We start from the raw sequence: 23,774 nt of genomic DNA on the forward strand, positions 1-23,774 counted from the left end.
GTACAGATAATACAGACATTACATACACTGCAGACACTACATACACTGCAGACACTAGTACAGATAATACAGACATTGCATACACTGCAGACACTACATACACTGCAGACACTAGTACAGATAATACAGACATTACATACACTGCAGACACTACATACACTGCAGACACTAGTACAGATAATACAGACATTACATACACTGCAGACACTACATACACTGCAGACACTAGTACAGATAATACAGACATTACATACACTGCAGACACTACATACACTGCAGACACTAGTACAGATAATACAGACATTACATACACTGCAGACACTATATATTCTGCAGACACTAGTACAGATAATACAGACATTACATACATTGCAGACACTACATACACTGCAGACACTAGTACAGATAATACAGACATTACATACACTGCAGACACTACATACACTGCAGACACTAGTACAGATAATACAGACATTACATACACTGCAGACACTACATACACTGCAGACACTAGTACAGATAATACAGACATTACATACACTGCAGACACTACATACACTGCAGACACTAGTACAGATAATACAGACATTACATACATTGCAGACACTACATACACTGCAGACAGTAGTACAGATAATACAGACATTACATACACTGCAGACACTATATATTCTGCAGACACTAGTACAGATAATGCAGACATTACATACACTGCAGACACTATATATTCTGCAGACACTAGTACAGATAATACAGACATTACATACACTGCAGACACTACATACACTGCAGACACTAGTACAGATAATACAGACATTACATACACTGCAGACACTATATATTCTGCAGACACTAGTACAGATAATACAGACATTACATACATTGCAGACACTACATACACTGCAGACACTAGTACAGATAATACAGACATTACATACACTGCAGACACTACATACACTGCAGACACTAGTACAGATAATACAGACATTACATACACTGCAGACACTACATACACTGCAGACACTAGTACAGATAATACAGACATTACATACACTGCAGACACTATATATTCTGCAGACACTAGTACAGATAATACAGACATTACATACATTGCAGACACTACATACACTGCAGACACTAGTACAGATAATACAGACATTACATACACTGCAGACACTACATACACTGCAGACACTAGTACAGATAATACAGACATTACATACACTGCAGACACTACATACACTGCAGACACTAGTACAGATAATACAGACATTACATACATTGCAGACACTACATACACTGCAGACACTAGTACAGATAATACAGACATTACATACACTGCAGACACTATATATTCTGCAGACACTAGTACAGATAATACAGACATTACATACACTGCAGACACTACATACACTGCAGACACTAGTACAGATAATACAGACATTACATACACTGCAGACACTATATATTCTGCAGACACTAGTACAGATAATACAGACATTACATACATTGCAGACACTACATACACTGCAGACACTAGTACAGATAATACAGACATTACATACACTGCAGACACTACATACACTGCAGACACTAGTACAGATAATACAGACATTACATACATTGCAGACACTACATACACTGCAGACACTAGTACAGATAATACAGACATTACATACACTGCAGACACTATATATTCTGCAGACACTAGTACAGATAATACAGACATTACATACACTGCAGACACTACATACACTGCAGACACTAGTACAGATAATACAGACATTACATACACTGCAGACACTATATATTCTGCAGACACTAGTACAGATAATACAGACATTACATACATTGCAGACACTACATACACTGCAGACACTAGTACAGATAATACAGACATTACATACACTGCAGACACTACATACACTGCAGACACTAGTACAGATAATACAGACATTACATACACTACAGACAGGAGCTGCAGACTCTATTTACAGTTCATCACCTTCTATTTACAAAACATTCTGCAAAATCCTCAGCTCAGAGAGAAGTTTGCAGAATTTTGCAGATAGTACAGATAATCTATCTATCTATCTATCTATCTATCTATCTATCCATATTCTATCTATCATCTATCTATCTGTCTATGCAATTCAAAGAAGGGGAGAAGGTATTCAGAGAAAGAGTGAATTTGACTTCAGTGTTAAACTCTCCTCCTCCCTGAGTTTATACATCTAACTTCAAAGTTGATTTTCTGGATGATTCCACCAAGCTGGGCCAAGAAAGAAACATGATATAAGGGTGGCACGGTGGCTGAGAGAGTAACACTTAGCAGCACTGGGGTTCTGGGTTCGAATCCCACCCAGGTCAACATCTACAAAGAGTTTGTATGTGCTATCCGTGTTTGTGTGGATTTCCTCCGGTTACCTCCCACACTCCAAAACATACTGGTAGGTTGCTTAGATTGTGAGCCCCATGGGGACAGGGACCTATTTGGCAAGCTCTGTACAGCACTGCATAATCTTTAGGCACTATATAAATAAAGAATTATTATTATGATATAGAAGCTGTTAACTGCTTAACAAAATACTGGTAGTGGTTTATTAGGCCAATTTCTGATGACAGGCTACCATAGGACTGGATGAAAAAAGCCTCCAACCATAGACATAGAAATATAGAAGCACTGTGGACTTTATTCCATGCAATGTTTTGGTTGTGACGTCTGGAGAAAGGCTGCCACTAGATGAAATGTTAGCAGTATGATCTTTGTAACTTTTAGGAATCAAGGTTCCATTCAAGCTTGTTGTCATAGAAACAGGCAGAGAGAAGCTTTGGGACATGCACTACTTTGGTATAAAACTTGTTGTTTTCCATTTTCTCTTGCTCTTGTCCTTACTGAAAAGGATAGAATTTGACCCTGAGAGTTTGATGAGTTTTTTTTATGGATGTGTACTGCTACATAGTTACAATATCATCCTGATTCTTTATAGCAGTGATGGCGAACCTTTTAGTGGCCGAGTGCGCAAACTGCAACCCAAAACCCCCCTTATTTATCGCGGGGTGCCAACCAAAAATTAAAGCAGTAACTTATTGCTCCTTGTTCAACAACTTTCAATCAGATTGGCCGCCTGAGGACAGCAACACAGTAGAAAGATGGAAAATTTTCTTCATTTTAGCTTCTTTCCAGTTTCCCTCTGTACACAGAAAAAATCGTGGGGCCAGCAGGAGGTCCTCCAAAGATAAATCGGCCCTGTCTACTCATTATCCCTCTTTCTGCAGTCCCAAGTAGCAAAGCAAGTATCAAAATATGACTGAAAGCAGCATCTTTTAAGTTGCTTAGAACTGCAGGAAGATTCTTTGAGTTCTGTCTGGTGTGCTGGGGCGATGGCCCGGGTGCCCACAGAAAGGGCTCTGAGTGCCGCCTCTGGCACCCGTGCCTTAGGTTCGCCACCACTGCTTTATAGCATCTTAGAATATTGTTTTAATCTTTTTATTTTGTAGATTATGATCATTGGCTTCTCTGTCCGTGTACTTTGGGTTATGTGATTCATTAGTGGCACCTCCTGTAATTGTGGGGTCCCAGAGAGGTCGCAGAATAGTAGTACATATCACCATATATGGCTGAAATGAGTTTTTTCTATCAATATTCAGAGTTTACTGAAGACCTGGCAGAGGTCCTGACTTGTCTGTTTTAATAAATTCTTGCATTTTCCATTAAAAAAAATCAATGCAAGAGCGTCATTTTTTTGGAATTTCCCTTGGGTGTGCACAGTCATGGACATGGTGAGCTGTAAATGGACAGTGTCAGACTGCACACCCTTTTGGTAAGAGAAACAGTAACACCCAGTTTATTCATACATTTCCAGGAGGAGTAACAGAGGAGTTGCACAATACTGAAGTCTAAGAGAAGTTGCTTCAGAATTGGTCTTCATTTGAGCAACCAAGAAAGATCCTAATACATTGGTTATACTTTTCCAATGTCTCATGTAACTACTTACTTCTGAGATTACAATTTTATCAGTGTCGTACTGGCCCATCAGTAGAGAATCATCCACTGAGCCCTGGATGTAACCCATTACTATCTAATATTGCATTGTCAGTCATCAGGATCCTTCATATGGGGTCTAGGGTCATACATATTTCATTTTCTTGAAGTTGGGGGAGGAGTAACTACAAAAATGTTATCAGCCCATTTACTGTTATTTCTTTTATATAGTACTTTTATATTGAGGAGAGACTATGTGGGCCTCTAGTTCTACATATTTTGCCCTATTTCACACCCCCTGACTATTCACTTTCATTCTTATCCTGATTGACATGCATGCTCGGAGTGTGCATGTGATTTCAATGAAGAAAAATAATAATCCACTGCCATGTGCCTCTTGTGTCAGTTTAAGAACAATGAGGAGTTCATTATGCCTTCTCCGGTTGTTTCCCCAATCCGCACACCACATTGGGCTGGGAACGGGGCGTGAGTGTGGGTGGAGGTTCGGCTGGATCATGAACACCCAGTGTAGACTATAAAAAATACCTCCTCCTGTTCAATCAATGTCTACAGGTACGAACTGGCCGAACTTGCGCCCATATTTATCGGATCACCAGCGAACTTTAAAACTGCTGTTAATCTTAATCTGTCTATCTTAATGAATTCGCCCAATTGTGTTGTACTTGTTGAAATCCAGCATCCCCCAAACATATGCTAAATAAATGCCAGCCAATGGTCTAGAACAGATTCTCAGAAAAGGATTTTAACAATGTTGCATCAAAGAAGTTGTCCTTACTTTATTCTTTATTGATATTTATAGAAATCCAAATGGTGGAGTACCGTATATATTGGTGTATAAGCCGAGCTTTTCAGCACAAAAAATTTGCTGAAAAACCTCCCCTCGGCTTATACACAAATCAATTTAAAAAAAAAAAACTTCCATACTCACCCTACAGAGGCCCGATGGTCGGCGTGGCTCCTGATGTTCGGCGGCTCCTCTTCTGTCTTCCCCGCGACTGGTCTTTGGTCTTCTCTCTTCTCTGTGTTGTATCAGCCGGCAGATACGCGTCCACGCGATCTGCCGGCTGGAGCACAATATCACACGGCGGTGTCGCCGCTGATGACCAATGCATTTTCCACCCTCAGCTTGTACTCCAGTCAATAGGTTTTCCCAGTTTTTGGTGGTAAAATTAGGGGCCTTGGTTTATACTTAGGTCGGCATATACTCGAGTATATACGGTAAGTGAATTTTAAAACATAACTTTTACTAAATAGATTAATATGATTAATTCATAAAAATGCAAAGTTTGTAATGGTAGGTCAGAAAGGTCTGACCTACCATTACAAACACTGCATTTTTATGAATTGATCATATTAATCTATTTAGTAAAAGTTAAGTTTTAAAATGCTCTTACTCCACCATTTGGATTTCTATTAGTATAGCGAGATGGTAACCTAGTTGGGGGACAATTCCACCCAATAATACATTATACTTTTCCTATCATTGATATTCAAGACACATACTTAGAATAGGCCATTGATATCGGTGGGGGTCCAAAACCAGGTACCGCAACCAGTCAGATGTATCAAGCACATGCCAAAAAGTCCTTCTTTTATGTGTTGAATATTTATTTGAATGAAATCTACACTTGCTCATAATCTAGGCAGTGTGACTGTGGCAATCTTCTTATAGTTGTTATCCATGGCTTTTTCCTTCTAAAATCAACTTTTAAAAGTATGCTAATGATCCAGATTGACTCTGGGGGTGTTACTAGAATCTCTAAAAGTTGGAGCTTCACAAGCTGTTATATTGAGAAGGAACCCTCCTTCCTGCTGCCTCAACACTTCCTCATCCCTCTGCCGGCTGTGATCTCAGGGCAACAGGGAGTTAAAAAAAAACATTAGGAAGGGGTTAATGTCTGTAAAGCTACAGCACAGAAGGGATCTGATAACACCCCCACCCACCCCCAGAGTACTTCTGGCTCATTAGTATAATCTTAAGAGTTGGTTTTAGAAGGAAGGAGGCCATGTATAACAAATAACAAAAGAAGATCACCACAGTCACAGTACCTGCATCTATGAGTAAGTGCCCCTGGTTTATCATGATGGTAAATTTGATCATCTATTATTATAAAGAATATATGAATAACATTCTTTCTGTTACTTGGTGGTAAAAAAAAATAATACATTGTAGAAATGAGGCAAAAAAAAAATCAGTTTATCTCTATGAATTAGTGTGTTTTATGATTTAGCGCTGCGCATAAAAAGATATTGTATATTGCCAATCTCTCTGCTTCTCTCTGTACTGTACAAATTGCAAGCCTGACCTTAAACTAGGCCTTTACTACGGAAATTATGACATGACTTAGTCATTTTGGAGGAAAAACCCTTCCTATCATCCTGTTTCTGGCTTTGTGTTATGCAGTTTTATAGCAAATAAAATGAGTCAAAGAGGAACGTCCTAGAGACTAAGAATAGAGAACATCAGCGCAATATTCATCCACAACTTGTCTGAATGTCTATGGATAATGTCTGCAATCGCTGTTTTAAAAGCATTGGTTCTCAATAGCGCCCCCTGTGCAACCAGTATTAGGATAAACAACTGTGGTTATGACGTTTCAAATAAAATCTATATTTTAATAAAGACAAAAAAGTAATTTTTACATTTAATTTATACAATTCCTTACCACACAAGTTGTTGGTGTGAAATCACAAGAAGGAGAATCTGTCATGTCACACTACCCTTTAGATCACTGCCTGCACTGATGTATTTCAGCTATTACAGAGGAGTAGAGATGAGCGAGTATACTTGTCTGAGCTTGATGCTCGTTCGTGTATTAGCGTACTCGGAACAGCTCGTTGCTCGGATGAGTATTTCCCCTGCTCGAGATCGAGCATTTAATTAAGAAAAGACAGTGAAGAACAGTGAAGTTAGCAGATGTACACAAACATCTGCAATGTGTTCTTCTTCAGTGTTCTTCTTTCAATGTGTTCTTTCAGTGAAAAATGCCTGAGTCTCCCATTGACTTCAATGGGGCTCGTTATTCGAGACGAGCACTCGAGCATCGGGAAAAGTTTGTGTCAAAGAACGAGATGTGTATAAATGATGGGTATATGAGTTTAAAAGCAAATTATAGTATAACAATGTATATGAATGTGTATATAAATGGAATGGAAAATCATTGTATAAATCAATTAGTGAATATAAGTATAGATAAATTATTATATAAACAAATGATTTAATGGGTATATGAATGTATAAATCAATGGATACAATACAGTATAATTTAATTGACCTTAGTGTATAAGTGAATGGTTTTATGATTAAAGGGAACCTGTCACCAGGAATGTGATTTTTAGCTGGTAGCAGGTTCCAATATCCTATGCTATGCTGATTTTAAAATTGCCATTGTCAGTGTTCTGAATACTGTCACTATGTTATAAAACTTCATTTCACATAACCCGGCTCCCTGCCAACAGCGTGTGGTGAATCCTGTGTGCCTTCTCATGTATTCCTTCTCTACACCATACTTAGTGATGTGTTGTTTAAGAGCCGGCTTTTGTTTGTGAACAACGTGAGACGCCTTACCTCGTTGAGCCGTTGGCTCACTTAATCCCGCCCCTAAACGGCTCACCACATCCCCTTTAACCCGATACAAGTGGCGTGGGATTATTGACCGGCCTGTGGCACCCTAGTTTATATTTAGTAGGGAGCTGTTCAGAAGCCAGAGGAGCCGGCTTTTCTTAATGAGCGGAGCCTAATGAGCCAGCTTTCTCCTCTCCACTCTTCCTGTCATGTGGCAGGGAAGGGAGGGAAGATGGTGTGGAGTAGAGGGGGAATGCATGAGGAGACACATGCACACAGGCTTGTTTGCTGCTGGCAGAGAGCCAGGTAATGTGAAGTATACTTTTATAAAGTAGTGCCAGCATTCAGAATCCTAACAAAGACATGAAACAAAGAACCCTTCACCAGCTAAAAATGACAATGGGTATGTAATAATAATAATACAAAATCAATGTAGTAAAGTTTGAATGAATAGGTACCATATAAGAGTGTGATGGAATGGGTATATAAAAGTATAATAAGTGGATACATAAATGATTGGCTTGTAGAAAAGACTTGGAATAAGAGTGTATGAATGGGTGCATGAGGGCATGGAGGTAGGAAATCTGTCTCAAAAAAGGAAAAGAAGTCCCATGCCTGGAAGTGTTAGGCATAATGAATCTGTCTGTCATTTATCTGTGTCTGGCACGTCTTTTGCTCCCTGCATGGCTTGAATAAAAGACGTTACGGTCTTGCTGAGTGCATGGGACTTCTTTTCCTTTTTTGAGATTTATTTTTTAAGTTTTTTTTCCCTGTTGCACCATCAGTTTACTAATTTTCACGTCCTCGGATTTGTGGTTTTCCAGATAAAAGTTTGCCTTGTGTGATCTCCGTGTTGTGGTAATGCCAAATAATATTTTTCCTTTATGCTGGATATGTAATATCTGTAACAATCAGAAAAAGAACTACATGAAAATGTAATCAGATGTTAAATATTAACAAATAAGTTATCAGACATGTCAGTCATCATCCTCAGGTGATAGTGAATAACCAGGGACACTTCTCGGGTGTCCAGAAGAGCAGTTTGGTGTCTTCAATGCTACAAACATCGGGTGTGGGATGCAATTTAGCTGTAAAGTGAATTACTGTACGTTGTGTAGTACGAGTGATGTGGTGATACTTTACCTTTTATTGTTCCTGACAGATACCACAACTAAGGATCAGAGATGTCTCCTGCTATGATCAGACGTGGACAGGAATGTTCTTATAGAGGAGACCATTTACCACTGACCTTGTTCTTTATACTGCCATTCATATACAGTCACATAATGAAGTCTGTGTTGTCACATACAGTTTTTACTGGAATCAAACATGCCATCCTTGTGGAAGTTTTTCCAGCAGTTTCTAGAGGTGGATTCAATTAAAAAAAACCATTTATTTGTACATTAGTCGTCAATCGTATGCATTTATGGGAAATTATCTTCACACAAGTAAATTTTCTAAAATAACATTCAATTGAAAAAATGTATATACGGAATATATATATATATATATATATATATATATATATATAAGCTACGTCTCAATCAATTTGCATACATTTCGCATCTGATTTGTATCTGCATGTCTGTTTTTAATGAACTAATTCATCTACCGTATATATATATATATATATATATATATATATATATATATATATATACGGTAGATGAATTAAATTGAACGTGCAAACAGGAAAACCCTTTAATGGATGTGAAAAATTAAAAAACTTGATGGAACATGAATGTTGTTCATTAAAAACAGACATGCAGATACAAATCAGATGCGAAATGTTTGCAAATTGATCGAGACGTGGCTTGTTCATTGGCATCTAGGCTTTTGGGGGTTATTTATCATTAGGCTCCTTGGAACAGTTTTATGTATATTTTTGGAGCTCGGCTGCCCGTGAAATTCAGTGGATGGGGCCCTTTAATAAATGCTCTCACAATGTATTTATGTCTGCAATTTTTTTCAAATGCATAAAAAAATCCCAGTGCATACACCAGCAGGGAACTGGAGTAACTTTGAGACTTTTAATGTGACTTTTTGCAAAAGTCCCAAGTCATGAATCTGGCTTTGCACGACGTTGCTCTAGCAGTAGTTCTATGTTTACACCAGATTAATGAAGTGGCAAAAAATAATCCTTTGAGATTTTTCAGCAGTGAAAAGTTCCAAAACACCTCATGCTACTTTTTTGAGACCTTTTAATCTAAAAAACCCCAGAAAAACCAATGTTAAAGAACTCCCTTTATTTGGAAACACAAGTCAAGTATTTTCTGTTTTTTTCTTGCAGCGTTTGCTGCAATATTTTTAACTAAAGCCAGGAGTGAATTCATTTGGAAGGAGAAGTTTGAATCTTTCCTTTTTTTCTCCATCCTTTGCTATTATTTATTTTACAGGATATGGGATTGCAGGCTGATTGCGACAATCTGACTGTTGGGTTCGCCACTGATCACTAGAACACAACTCCGAGCTATCCGGAAAATGAGGGTTTGGTTGTCACTAATGGGTGGAGTGACAGATTGGCTATCCGCCCTTCTGCTTGGAGTGTTGTAAGTTGCCACTGTGTCCGTCAGTATCTGACACTATCATGCAATTGAATACAGCAGCAGGATGCATGTTTGTTGTGAGCGCTTCACACATTAGATAGAAAAGACCCCTAATCTCCAAATTGCTGGGGGTTCTGTTCTCATGATCAGTGGGGGTTCCAACAGTCGGATCTTAATGGATCAGCTTGTTATCCCCTATCCTTAAACTTAAATAGTTGGTACAAACCTTTCTCTGCATACCAGGAGTCCTGTTCTCATATTCAGTCTGTTTCCAGCAGTTGTACCTTCAACAATCAGCTTTTTGACCCCATTCCACAGGTTTCGATGGCTATTGGATAAAGATTCCAAAAATGCTTTTATAGCCCCACTTCCCCTATCAAGTGTATATAAATGTTTACCTGTCTCCTAAGTCATGGGGGTGTCATTGTCCTTGTCATATATAAAAGCATTATTGGAATCTTTATTAAAATTGCTATAGTCATCAGGTAGCAATGGTATATCCTGATTACAAGTGGTTCCCTTTAAATGGATGCTACAACCCCTAGGAGTTAGGGAATGAGACAAGTATTGCTTGTTTAGCTCTTTTGAAAACACTCATTGGGGGAATTCTAGTGGTTTGTGGCAAAAACCTGTCTAAAATGCCTTGTGACACATTTATCAAGGCGGGTAAATGGGTGTAGCCTCACAGGAAAGGGTGAAAAAAATTCTGCCGCACAGTTTAGACCAACATAAACTAGGTCTAAAGTAAGAACCCACAGTACTGCACAAGAATTTATCATCTCAGTGATATTTTGCAGCCAAAGACTGGCGGAACCTGAGATACTTTGTTAAATTCCCCCATAGACTTATATGTAGAGGGCTTTGAACCTAACAAGAATTCAGGACATATACAGGGAATATGCCATAAATTATTATGATGGGAATACTAGGTGTCCCCCATGTGTACCATTACATCAATGGTATCCGACGCCATAATCATTAGTGAATTCAATTACATCATCCACAGATATTGTATTTCTAAATTTTCCGATGCAATCACCAGGTTTCGGCATTTGGATACTATAAAAAATATAAATAACCTAATATGATAAAGACATGTAAAAAAATACTAAACTTATATTTCTGTGTTTAATCCCAATACACTTCCACCAGCCGTTCTAATACCTGGCTGAAAGGATCAAAAGCCTTTTCCTAAATTCTTAATGAATTTTCCTATTTGTGATGCTAACAAGTTTCCACAAATCACGGCGTTAGAAGGCGCTAACCTTTCCTTTCTCTGTGTCATTGTACTTAGCAGCGGCAGTTAATAGGAAGTAATTAGTGCTCCGGAGATACAATGGGCTTTGATTGATGTGACTGGATGACTTGATGCAAAAACCAGAGACAGGGGGAGAGACAAAACCCTGAGCTCAGGGTGTGTTGGGATTTGTGGAGAAGGGAGATTAAAAGACAACAAAGGATTTGAAGGCAAAGAGAAGGAAATGTTGAGGACTCTGCATTTCTAGGCATTAACCCTTTAAGGGGTCTGCGGCCTCATCAGCAACCTTCTCATTAATTAGCCATGTGACACATACAGGACCAGGGGCACTATCCCTCCTCTGCCTCCTCATGTCCCCTATGTATTACATTATACAGGTCTTTCTTCTCTCCGATTGCTTCCATCCATGTGGTTCCCTCAGCGGGGATGTGTACAGTTAATTGCTATGTACAGTCAGAGCCAAGTGGCCTCTCCAGTGTTTTACAATGGAGACGAGCCTTCTGTTTTAAGATCTCTACTGCTTCCTTGTGTTCAGATGCAGACCTAACTTACACTGTGAATAAAGTGATCTCTGGCTGTACAGAGAGGACAAGGAGGAGCGAGAAGAGTCATCAAGGATCAGAACCTCTTCATTCACACTGATAGGGCGTAATATCTTATTATTTGAAATGTTTAGAAGTTTACTGTTTTATCCTAGATTTTGCCTTTATAAGTTAATAGGAGTATAAGTAGTTACAATGTAAGTACACATAGGATCCACTTGAGATTCTGAAGTCATATATTGTCCCTGCTATGTCACAGAGGCATTAGAAAGGTTTCCCTAGAGTCAACATCCATCACCTTTTCACAGGATAGGTGATAACCATCTAATGGCTGGCACTCATTAGATTAGGGGTCCTGAGTCCTCTGGTGCTCGTAACTTTAGCTCCATTTAAAGTCTAGAGGACTGAGCATAGGAGGAATATACTGAGCATTATTTTTTTCGCCAGATTAGTACGCTGTAGTGAAGTGGAAGTAAAAGTGTTCTGCTATTGCTTTATTCTAGATTCACCTTACTGTGGAAGGTGAATGTAAGAGAATTGGAGACACAGGACCCCTATTCTTGTGCCCCCAAGGCTCCCAGGATGGGTGTGACTGCACCCTATGCAGGTTATGTCCTTGGCTTTAAGAAAGGACACCTATTATCTTCTGATAATAAATGTCAAATCTGGGAAACCCCTTGAGTGGGGCATAAGTTGACAGTGTTTCCCCATGGCATTATAGATCTTATAGATAACATATACCAAGAAATTGAGATATATGAATTGAAGAAAGAAACAAAGAAAAAAATAAAGAAAGAGGGATAGATGAAGTAATTGGGAGGGGGTTTAATGCACCAATGTATGATCCAAACTCCTAACACGGCACACGATGGATTTATCAGGAGGTTTTAACGGCAAGGGCGCAATTGGTGGTTCCATCATACGTGCCATGTTTGGCCTGGCATAGAACTGCATTTTACACTGTGCATGAACCTTGGGCAGGGTATAGGTACTGCGTGGGCACAGGGCATCCGACTGCACAGCCTGGCGCCGTCCAAGTGGAGTAGGGGGCGGAATAGATATTCAGGCAAACAAGACGTGATAAATTGCGTCTATAGTATTTATATAGATTAGATAAATAGATAATGTAGGGATAGATAGAAAAATAGATAGATTATATAAAATAAAATAGATCAGATAACATAAAATAGATTAGATAAGAAGATAGATAGATAGATAGAAAGATAGATAGAAAGATAGATAGATAGATAGATAGATAGAAGACAGACAGATAAACACTTGCCCTTGTTATCACTGGGGTATATTGGCGATTAGACGGAAACATAATCTTGGCTAAACCTGCACAAATCTCCTTCAATGCCATTGTATTCTATCAGCAATAGGCACATCGTCCATTGATTTTGCTCTTGAATTGCACAGATCAATTGCCATTAAAGCTGTGATAAGACAACCAATGTCATCCTCTTATCTGGAATAGAAAGATAAGCAGTCTATAGAATACCTGCACATGTGAAGGGTCAAGGAGAGCTCCAGGAGAGAACCCTCCCAGGACATTACTTCCAGTATATCTCAGCCATATTCCATAGCGCTGTGTCTCCATAGACCTTAGACAGCTTGTGACGACATCACACCTATATTTAGCTGTCACTTTCAGTTACAAGACAGTGTAGACTATTTTAGGAGAAGGGGTTGGTATTTTCCATTGTTGAGTGTGAGGATCTCTTGGTGGTCTGTGGTGTGTTCCAAGAAGGACTGTGGGAAACCAGTTGGTGACAGAAATTCCACATGGGAGGTAGCCGCCAGCCCAGTATCTGACATCTGTCCATATCATTAGTCCTTACATTTTACAGCATGTTGTGCTACTGAAAATAATCTCTGTGACCTAAACAAATGTATAAAAACTTCATAGGTTCTGTTCTATATGTTATATATAATCATCATAATCCAGATGGTGCAAATATGGCGACATGTCAGGCTGTCACTGTCTACAGATGTTACAATGTTTTAAGCAATGTGATAATCCTATAATTTACAATATGTTTTACACTTCAAGACTGTGATTGATGAATTGTAGTTGTAATTGAGTAATCATCACATACATAAGCTCATGGATAGAGATGAGCAAATCCTCTAAGATTCACTTCGCTGAATCTTTGGCAAAAATTCTATTCGAGTCCAAATCTTTTTGGTCCAAACCAATGTTGCTCCTGTTGTCCTGGAAATTGCTAGATAACCCCCTCTAAAACACTCATTTCTCATTAATCCGAATGCCAGGTTCTGTAGGTTTGTTCTTAAGGTGAATTTGTATGTAAGTCGGAACTGTACAGTTTAAAATTGTAACCCCAGACAGATTTTTTTGGGGTCCCTGTCACAATTGGATTTTAAAAATGTTGGGTTGTCATAAGAACCAGAATTAACAATAAAGCTTATTTGCAGACACCCTATGTAACTCCTACAGCTGATTATTATACCCTAAGGCTAAAGTACAGTAAATTACCAACATCCAGAGGTCCGTATCTAGGGGTCGTCTGTAAGTCGGGCGTTCTTAATTCCAATGTATTCCAATGTGTTTTTTTCAGCTTACAAATGCATATCACAACTGCCCGAATTGCAAATACAGGTTAGGATAGGACCTATTCTGGGTTCTGTGCCTTGTTTGCAGTTGGGACCCTGGCTGTGTGCATGAGCCTATAGAAAAATATAGGGTATAATGGGGAGCACATGTCCCCAATCAATATGTGTTACCCGCATGAGACCAAATACTGATGCAAAACACTGAATCTGCACACAATCTGCAATGTGAAAGTGACCCTAGATGATAGTAAAGATGTTGCAATGTCATCTCACCACCCAATTAAAGGGCAACCACTGATATATTTTCAACTGGAAGATCTATTAAGCAACATGAATGACGATGTGATGTCCAGCATCTGGAGCGTCTCATCCATCTAATCTTGTGAGTCAAGCTTTTCGAAGCGTCCGCCTCATTGTGCAGCAGTGAATGGGAGAATGACCACAAGACATTCCAAGTCTATTGACTTTCAGGTATATGTGATCAGCACTGCTTGTTTAACCTTTGTCTCAGGCCCATCATTGTATAGGACTGTAAGCAGACACTGAATGCTTTACTACTGTATGGCCTCAGTCAGAGGAAGGGTGCCCATTAACTAAGATCACTAAATTCATTGCCTTGTTTACGCTCTCTTCACTCCAACAGGTGTGAACACAGCCCTGCAGATATTAAAAGTGAATGGCTATACAGTATAGACTAAAGGCTCCCTGGGGAGTCCCTGCAGATAATACAGACAATAGAGATTTCCATCTCATCGTGTTTATTGCAACCACAGTGGACAGATCACATCTTTAGGCTGAGATGTCTCTCATGAATGAATCCAAAGCGATTACACGACTGTCCTGGCTTTATTCCCAGTCTTCTCTCTGCGGTTATACAAACTTCTCTTTCTTCTTTACTACAAGATCATTGGTTTATCTAGGTGACAGCTGAAAAGACTCATGTTTCATTAAAAACACATTAGGTGCATAGGCAAAAATCATCCCATTCATCTATGTTTCTAGCAGGAGGTGTGAGAATGCCAATGCTATGCTGCCAGTAACCAGAGCCAGCAAAGACAATACTTACATCATAGGAATCTATTCTTTCCTTCCCAATAGAAGCCCTGCTTGTGCTGCGGGTCCAGGCAGCCACTATGTAAATGCTGAGAAGGGATTGTGGCCAGAAGTGATAATCACCAGATGTACTAAATGTGTATTACAATCCCAATAATAGAGGCCAAAAGGGATGTGGGGGACAGGGTCCTGGCTCTGTGCTCAATGTCTGGGCGTTTTTTTGGACTGTCACACAGAAGATGATAGAGAGACTATCCAAAATAAGGGGTAAGGGGGACACAGAAGAAGCACAGATTTTTTCTTTGTTAAGAAAAGATAAGCGCTCAAAGATTAGAGAAATGACTTGTCATACTGACCCTTGGACATCTAATGAAAATCAAGGATTATTATCTGATTGTTTCATAACAATGATAATAATTAAGTAGAAACATCAATTAAAAATAATAAGTATAAAAATATAAAAATAACAATGATAAAGTTTCAACATCTAATAATTATCTATGCAAGGAGAAAAATTCTAACAATAACAATGCATTAACTTGTTATTTATTAATAATAATATGACTGTATAAAAATATTAAGAAAAAATATATTAAAATAGCCTGAATTCAATGAATGAAATGGTCCTTATACATCTCATATAGGGAGGTTATCACAATTGGTATCTTCATGGTATCCTGACAGTTATTGTCTTATAAGTGTCCTCTTTTACATTAAGGAATAAGAGCTTTCATGTAGATGTGACAGTGTAACTAGATCACTCCATAGAATAAATTTGATAGAAGTATATAAATAAAATGGAAACAATGTATACATCTTCTCAGAGTAGGTAATATCCAGATTTGCAGCCTCTTTGTAATCCCTGAGATTGGACCAGGACATCTCTATGTGAGTGGATGGAGCAGGGAGTACTGTATGGAGAGTGAGAGGTGCTGGGGAGGGCTGGGGCTGTAATTGGGATCTCCTTGGGCTCTGGGAGGGTGACTGAGCCCTCCTCTTACATTGGGTGCCCCTCCTTCTCCCTGTGATGACGGTGTAATGATATAATCATGAGGGGTGTCAGATCCCGCATTTGAACTTGCAGCCAAACAGACTCTGGTTCTTCTTTCACTAGGACTCTGTACAGACACAGGCTGGAGTGAGCTGTGCTAGCAGGAAAGCTGCACTATACGGGGTGACTGATAACAGCAGCTCAGAGAGACAATAGCTGCACAGCATCCTCTGACCCAGGGACATACACAGGCACCACTCTGGACTACATCCCTGTATTACACTGGACTTGATGAAGCTTAGACAATATTAAGTCACCTTTAAAGGTAAAATACTTTATTTTTTTATTCATTCTATGCAGAGTCACTTCTAGTTTTTTTCTGAATAGCAAAAATGTGAGGGTTAAATATAGCAAACATGACATTATTAGTTGCTTTTAACTTTTTTTTTCTGTGTATTGTCAAGATGTCATAGTGATGCAGGTCTACTGAGGATGTGTCATTGCTAGGGGTGACATCTGGCAGGTCATGTCATAGCTGATAGAAGGGACTGAGATCCTGTTCCTGGAAAGCTCATTCTCATTCTCTGCTTGTGCTAGACATAAAAGTTAAAGACCCCATTTTTTTTTTGTTTTAAGAACAGTTCAATATGTGAATATTTAGGGGTCAGTGGACCATGAAACTGCATTACACAAAGCAGAATACTAGACAAAGACTTACATATGTAGCAGGGGTAGGGGAAATTGTGTGTTCTGTATGCTGGTTCCCTAGATAGATGGATAGATGGATAGATTAGATAGATAGATAGATAGATAGATAGATAGATAGATAGATAGATAGATAGATAGATAGATTATTGTACATACATAGGAAATTACTGAAAAGTTCATCTTACTCTTTGCACACAATGACTGCATTACTGGATACACTGTAGCACTAATTTGGTGTAAAAGGGGTTTCTTTAGTTTTTTTTTTTTACTTACCAAGTTAAATATTGTTCCTGCCAATCCTCTATGTCAGGGGTCAGCAGCTCCTGTTACAAGTTAATGAGTACATTTCCCCTCGATCCCCTAAAGTCTGTGTACATTGACCATGCTGTGTGAACAATGTACATCCTTAGAGGCAATATTGACTCCCCAGATGTTACACTGTGTCGCTGCATTTCAATAGGACCTTGTAAAGTAATGAGAGTCAATTGAAGTGGAGCATTTATACAAGTGCAGGACTTTATGGGGTTTAAGGATTTACTTCCAAAAGACAAAGAGTGGTTTTAACAAAGAAAGTCAGGAGCAGTTTGTGTCCTATGGATTTGGAGGGGAGGCTCTGATAGCTGGGCTAATTTTTTTTATAGGTATTGTTCTGGATCAGACCCTGGCACTGGGATGTCTAGGAATGTATGATCCAGCTCTACTAATGGGAAGCACAACCTCTGCTGGAGGACTGGGGAATTGCTTTCCGCAGCATCTTGCAGCAAAGCCATCCTAACACGAGGTTTTCACACACCCCCTTTGTGTGGCATCATTTTTTTTCCTTCTGTTTAGTGATCTGCATGATAGAAGTCAATGCATGCAAATTATCAGGGGGTCTTCTGTGTAGTAATAACACTGTGAAGTTTGGAAGAAATTTTGCATTTGTACAAAATATATATATAAGAGGTAATCTAGGGTACAGCACTGGAAGCATTCAAAGGGTTAAAGGTATTGTAAGCACCTGGATTTTTTAACTATAGCCGAATGTAGGCACTGAATGGCAGAGCATGCTGAGACTTGTAGTGCCACATCTGCTTGTTAACACTGAGTGGCTTTTGTTCGCCTCTGCACATGTAAGCCATTTACTTCGGATGTGATTCTAAGCGTATGCATATGTAGGGACAAGCCCAGATGGGGGCATATACCTTTGATCCCATCGAGATTGACTTGATGAATGCTAAAGTAAGCAAATGACAGCGAGAGGCGACAGAGCAGAGGTGTCCTGTGACTGCAGGGACTGGGGAGCCCCGGCTGGTGTGGATATGATTTCACCTCTGAGAAGATGCAGTCCCAGATCAGTCTCACATAACAAAAGCCAGCTGTCTCCATGAGCCACAGATATAGGGCGGTGACTGCAAACAGAGGTGGGAGGGAGGCAGCTCTGCAAAAAATGGGCAAGCTCCAAAAAAGATCCGTATTATCAGTCGCCACGTGGACTATGGACACATAGTGCAGCTTATTTCATGAGCAACTAGTTACTTAGTTTCCTGTAAGCATCTAATATAAGCAAATTTATGTTATAACGGCTGACAATTTGTCACAACTGCCTTTGGAGATGCCAAATGTGCAACCTGTGCAGTTCCACTGGTGCCCAGTAGGTGAGGGAGGGCGCACTGCCATCTTAAAGTCAGCATCTTACTGTGCACGTAATAAACTGAGCTGTTGAATGTCATGACTTACAATGACTAGGGGGTGGCTAGAGACTATTAGAGGATATAAGATGATTACGGTGGCCATTAGTGATTTTTTGGCATAGGGACCCTCTCTTTTTTTATGTCCGCCCTTGCTTATGCATTGCAAAAAGAGCCACATGTGATGTATTTATATCACATAGCAATATTGTAACAAAGAAACATTGTAGCCATCTAATTAAGAATAGAAATGGTTAATAAGAAAGACAAATAATAAACAAATAAATAAAATAAAGAATGTGTTACATTGTTACTCCAGCTGCTCAGGGGGTGAACATCAGTGAGACCACCAGAGACACTATGTGTGGGATCATTTGCTTTAGAAAGGACAACTCTCCCCCTCCCCCAGCTCTATGTGGTGTTTATTTAGTATTAGAAAACTTTTCCTTTTCAATGTTGATGGAGCCAATTACACATAGTGAGTTATTGTACAGCCAGGGTGTCAGGCACATGTACTGGGGTCACTACCTTTAGAAAACACATACATAAAATGCCCCTAGAAGTCCACATTATCACCACCCACTTAGAGGAAACGACAGAGCTTGACAACTGCTTATTGTTAAAGACCACCAGTAACAGCTAAGGAGGGGGGTGTGAACGTGCAAACTTCAGGAGGAGGTTGCCAAGGGGAGAAAATAAGGATCAGAATGCTCTTCATCCTCTACAAGGAGAGGTAAGGATTAGACCGGGTCACTAGAGCAGCACCATTGACAGGGCGTCTATAGTCTACAATGAAATGGCTGTCACCTAAGGATCCTTAATATGTAAGACACTTAGGGAATGACCATGACATCAAAGAGTTGAGTTGCATTTTACAGCTGGATGGAAAAGACTCAGCTTATACTATAAAGAGCAGAGCTAGGCTGTCCATTGTCTTAGGAAACCTGTTGAGTCTATCTTTGGGGAAGCGCTTTTTGAGCATAACTTTGAGAATATCCTTACTATCAGATGTACTGTCAACCTTAAAGGTTATGACTTTATGGCAAATGGAGCACATATTGCAAATGTCTTTGTGCATGTTTTACATAAGGTGCTACAGGGTGTAAAGTCAGACATTTTTTCAGTGGTCTATGCCAGTAGTTCTATCATTTGCACCTATTGATATATACTGTGTTGTAAGCCATAAGAAGAAGATGATTGCTCCATTGTGACAGCTCCTCACCACAATAAAGATAATTACTGCTTTTACATTGTATAGTGTTTAGCTGATAAAAAAAAATCTATGCCCAGATATGTGATGGGTTGTCTTTTATTAGATGTACAGTCGGCTCAGGAGGCTTTAACTCTCACTACACTTGGTTCATTACATTTGACATGTAACACAATGGGACACATTTACTTACCCAATCCCTCGGAGTTCCCGAAAGTGCATTGTCCATCCGGAATGCACTGTGATGCAATTCACTTAGATTGTGCACCCAATTTCCTGCATCTGTCACTTCCCCGCTCAGGTCCGGGGGAGTTCACCTTCTTCTTCCCGGTGCATGTAAGTGCTTGGCTTGGCTTGAAGTTAAATTCCGCGGTTTGTCTCAATCCGTCAGATCGTTCGATGGCTCGTTCCCCATTTCTGTCGCATGAAAGGCGGTGCGATTGCACCAAAATCCAATCGCGTGCCAAAAACCCCTTTTAAATCCCTGTCCCAGCTGCAAAAAATGGAAATTGTCGGGATGTCTGATGAAAGTGCGGTCCGCGGGGCCCTTAGTAAATGAGCCCCAAGATCTCAATCGAGAAGGCATATGTTGACTTACCTCATTAGATGATCTGCAATAGATATTGTACATATTTCCATGTCTTGGTTGCATTTACAGATTCTACTTGTTGTATGGATTAAAGTGTTGACTTTAGAAACTTATGGCTGTGATAGAGAAAAGTCTGGTGTGAGTCCTTCTAGGTTTCCTTGACATCTCTCTGTTCTTGGTTCAGCAGTAATTTTGCTTTGATCTGGGAAATTTAGGACAGACTGGTTGCCAGGGAAGTGCAGCGTGACAACACTGCAACAGTTCATCCATGTTATTCCATTTTTAGTTTATACTCATGGCTAGCTTCAGCTTTATGTGTCCTGGTGTCTCAAAAGGAATGTCATTGTATCCATATTCTTAGTTACTCAGTAGTAGCTATTGAATCAAGGGGCAGAGAGTAGTCATTTTAATAATATTAACATTGCTTTATTTTGACACTGCCCTTCCAAATATAGTTCATCCCACAAAAAACAAGTCAAACTGTTCTCCTTATGACTAAAAACGGTCTTTGGGGGGGCCAAGACTATCAGGCATTTGTGGGATATCCTATGGTTATGCCATAAATCCAGAAGTTAATACCTCTTTACTGCTGATGACCACATGTCACTAGTCAAGGATCTAGTGGTGAAAACAATGGTAAAAGATCTGTCCTCTAAGTTAGGCTTTTCTTCATTGGGGTTTTCTTCAGGAATTTCTGAAATGTAGAACTTGCTGGAGAAAGGGCAGCAAGTAGAGTAAAGGCTGACTTGTAAAATTTTTCACCCAAGAGTTGGAATTAATCCTGTTTAGGTATTTCCCTGTAGCATAACTCTGTAGTATCTGTAGAGGATCAGCATGTAGTCAAAAAGTGATGCACATGAGCCCTTGTATTAACTATAGAGGTGAGCTGCAATGGAGCTTGAAATCCATCATTGACCAAATTTAGTGAATAAAACACTTTCCCACGAACCATCAAACTTGTTGCTTTGTTGTAAAGTGGTCCTTATCCAATATTCATGTATTTCCAATAATCATAATGAGCTAAGATTACAGATACTGTATAACTATTCCATGTAGGTTTACATTTGTTGCTTTGCTTTAGTGGAGGGCATCGCGGGTGGGTCATAACGTGTCTATGATTGGGCCATCAATTTAACTGCGCAGCTCATAGTTATTTCATTTAAACTTTGGAAGGCATTTTTAATATGTGTTTATTTTTTAAATTTTTGTAAATTTTTTAAGGAGGTTGACTTTCCCAAGGTCAATTTATCAATATCAGATCATTACGGAGGGTCTATAGCCTCGAACCAATGACCGATAGGTGATCAAATCATTCAAGAGTAATGTCTACTTAGTTATCTAAGTCTTAGCCAACTCCTTCAAGAAGGCACCTTGGTGGCCCCTTGAAAAATGCTATGTGGCTTGGATTATGGGTAGCTGAGAAGCCAAATTATCATCATATGTAAAGTCACCAGTCACCTGGTCAGCGTCACCTGAAATTAATATAAAGAGTTTCCATTGTTATTTGTTATCCTGTTTAACAAGCTGCGACACAAGAACATTTCTGGGTCCAGTCGCGTTAGTGACATTGACGTGAATTGGGCAGATTTCACATGAAACATGGATTTTGTTCAAGGTGTTTCCTTTCCTCACATCTGTTCATTGTCAGTGCACAGAACACGAGGTTCTCAGCCGTCCTCTCCCTTAGCTCGCGTCTCTGACATCATCATGGGGAGCAGGCCAGAGCAGCTGATTGTCAAGAAGTCTAGGGCTCCCACAGACCGGTTATTGTAAGCGAGAAAATACATGCGTGCTACGAGGCAAAATAACAAAATTGTTTGTTTGCTAAAATGTCAAGTCCCGGACGGGGAATCATTACTTAATGCAGCTTTTCTTTTATTTTTCCAGGTCAATATGTTGTTAGATCTGAAATATATATTTTGGATATGCTCAGCATTCCACATTTCTTATGCATTTCGTGCAGGTAAGTGTCTGATTTCTAAAATGATATCTTCAAAAATTATTTTAACTGACAAAACATTTTTATACCTTGTGGATCTGATCTTACTACAATGTGTTGATTTTCATTGACTTGGCATCTACAACAGTAGAGCTACTCTGTATCTACTAGATGTCTCGAAGCTTCCTTGAAGCCTCCATTGTTAAAGTGGAAAAAGATGTCCATTTTCATCTAGGTGTCACATGGGTATCACAATCTCTTTTAATCTGCTACCCAGCTCTGGTTTATTGCTTATAACTGCAGAATTATTGAAGGTGATGTACATTCAAAAAATGTAAATAACAAAAAAACAACAACAAAAAAAGACAAAATTACTCACTTTACTGATAATCCCCATTTTCTGTTCTGATGCTTCCTGGGGATCCCGGTACTTTTCAGGGAATAACCACTCCAGCCAATTACTGGCTGGAAGGGTAATCTACTTCCCCTAGTTATTGTGTAGGTGATCATTTCTTGTGTGTTGATAGAGATGTACAACTGGGGTACATCAGAATGGGAGCAGTAGGAGCAGATTGGTGCTCATTACTCTTCTGTTCTTTGCAATTCCGATACGTACTAATTATCAGCCAGACAAATTCTTAGATATTGTTGTTTTCCAACACCAGGACCCCATTAGAGGTATGAGTCTGAGTCCTGCTGCCATGTTTTTTTTAATCTTTCCCATCATAGTAGTCTAGTGCACATCATGCTCTCCAATATTTGCCCATCTGACCCACCATTCTTCCTATCCCTATCCATATTGAGGTTACAGTACAGGTCTAGATGACCAACCCTACCAATATCAGGGCCCTCAAAGATGTGTTGTGTCGCTCACCATCCAAAAGAAGTGATTCTTTACATTTTTAATAATACAAGTTATATCTAAGATTTAGACATTGTAAACCTGGCCACTTACATTTCATAGATTTTGGCTAAATGCTTGTTTAAAAAATAGCTATACCTTCCTTAACCACCAAACAAAGAATGCCTAAGAAGCTGTCAGACACCTGATGGCTTAGCTCCACCAAGAATGAAAGAATTGGGCATATTGAAATGCCGCTGCCTTACATTTCATTCATTATTT

The 23,774-nt window shown here is 39.4% G+C and overlaps 1 protein-coding gene across 2 annotated transcripts in view; it reads left to right on the plus strand.

Annotated features, from left to right (window-relative positions):
* The first annotated feature begins 16,603 nt into the window (after positions 1–16,603).
* Positions 16,604–23,774, plus strand: part of VCAN (versican) — a 72,722-nt gene continuing 65,551 nt past the window's right edge. The window contains exons 1-2 of one of the 2 annotated variants that reach the window (XM_072139410.1): positions 16,604–16,860; positions 22,600–22,675. In XM_072139410.1, the coding sequence (XP_071995511.1) occupies positions 22,606–22,675 (70 nt within the window). In that variant the 5' untranslated portion in view covers positions 16,604–16,860; positions 22,600–22,605. The remainder of the gene's footprint in view (positions 16,861–22,599; positions 22,676–23,774) is intronic. The other variant, XM_072139416.1, reaches the window with a different exon arrangement.

The sequence above is a fragment of the Engystomops pustulosus genome, chromosome 1 (assembly GCF_040894005.1).
Source record: "Engystomops pustulosus chromosome 1, aEngPut4.maternal, whole genome shotgun sequence".
NCBI lineage: Eukaryota > Metazoa > Chordata > Amphibia > Anura > Leptodactylidae > Engystomops > Engystomops pustulosus.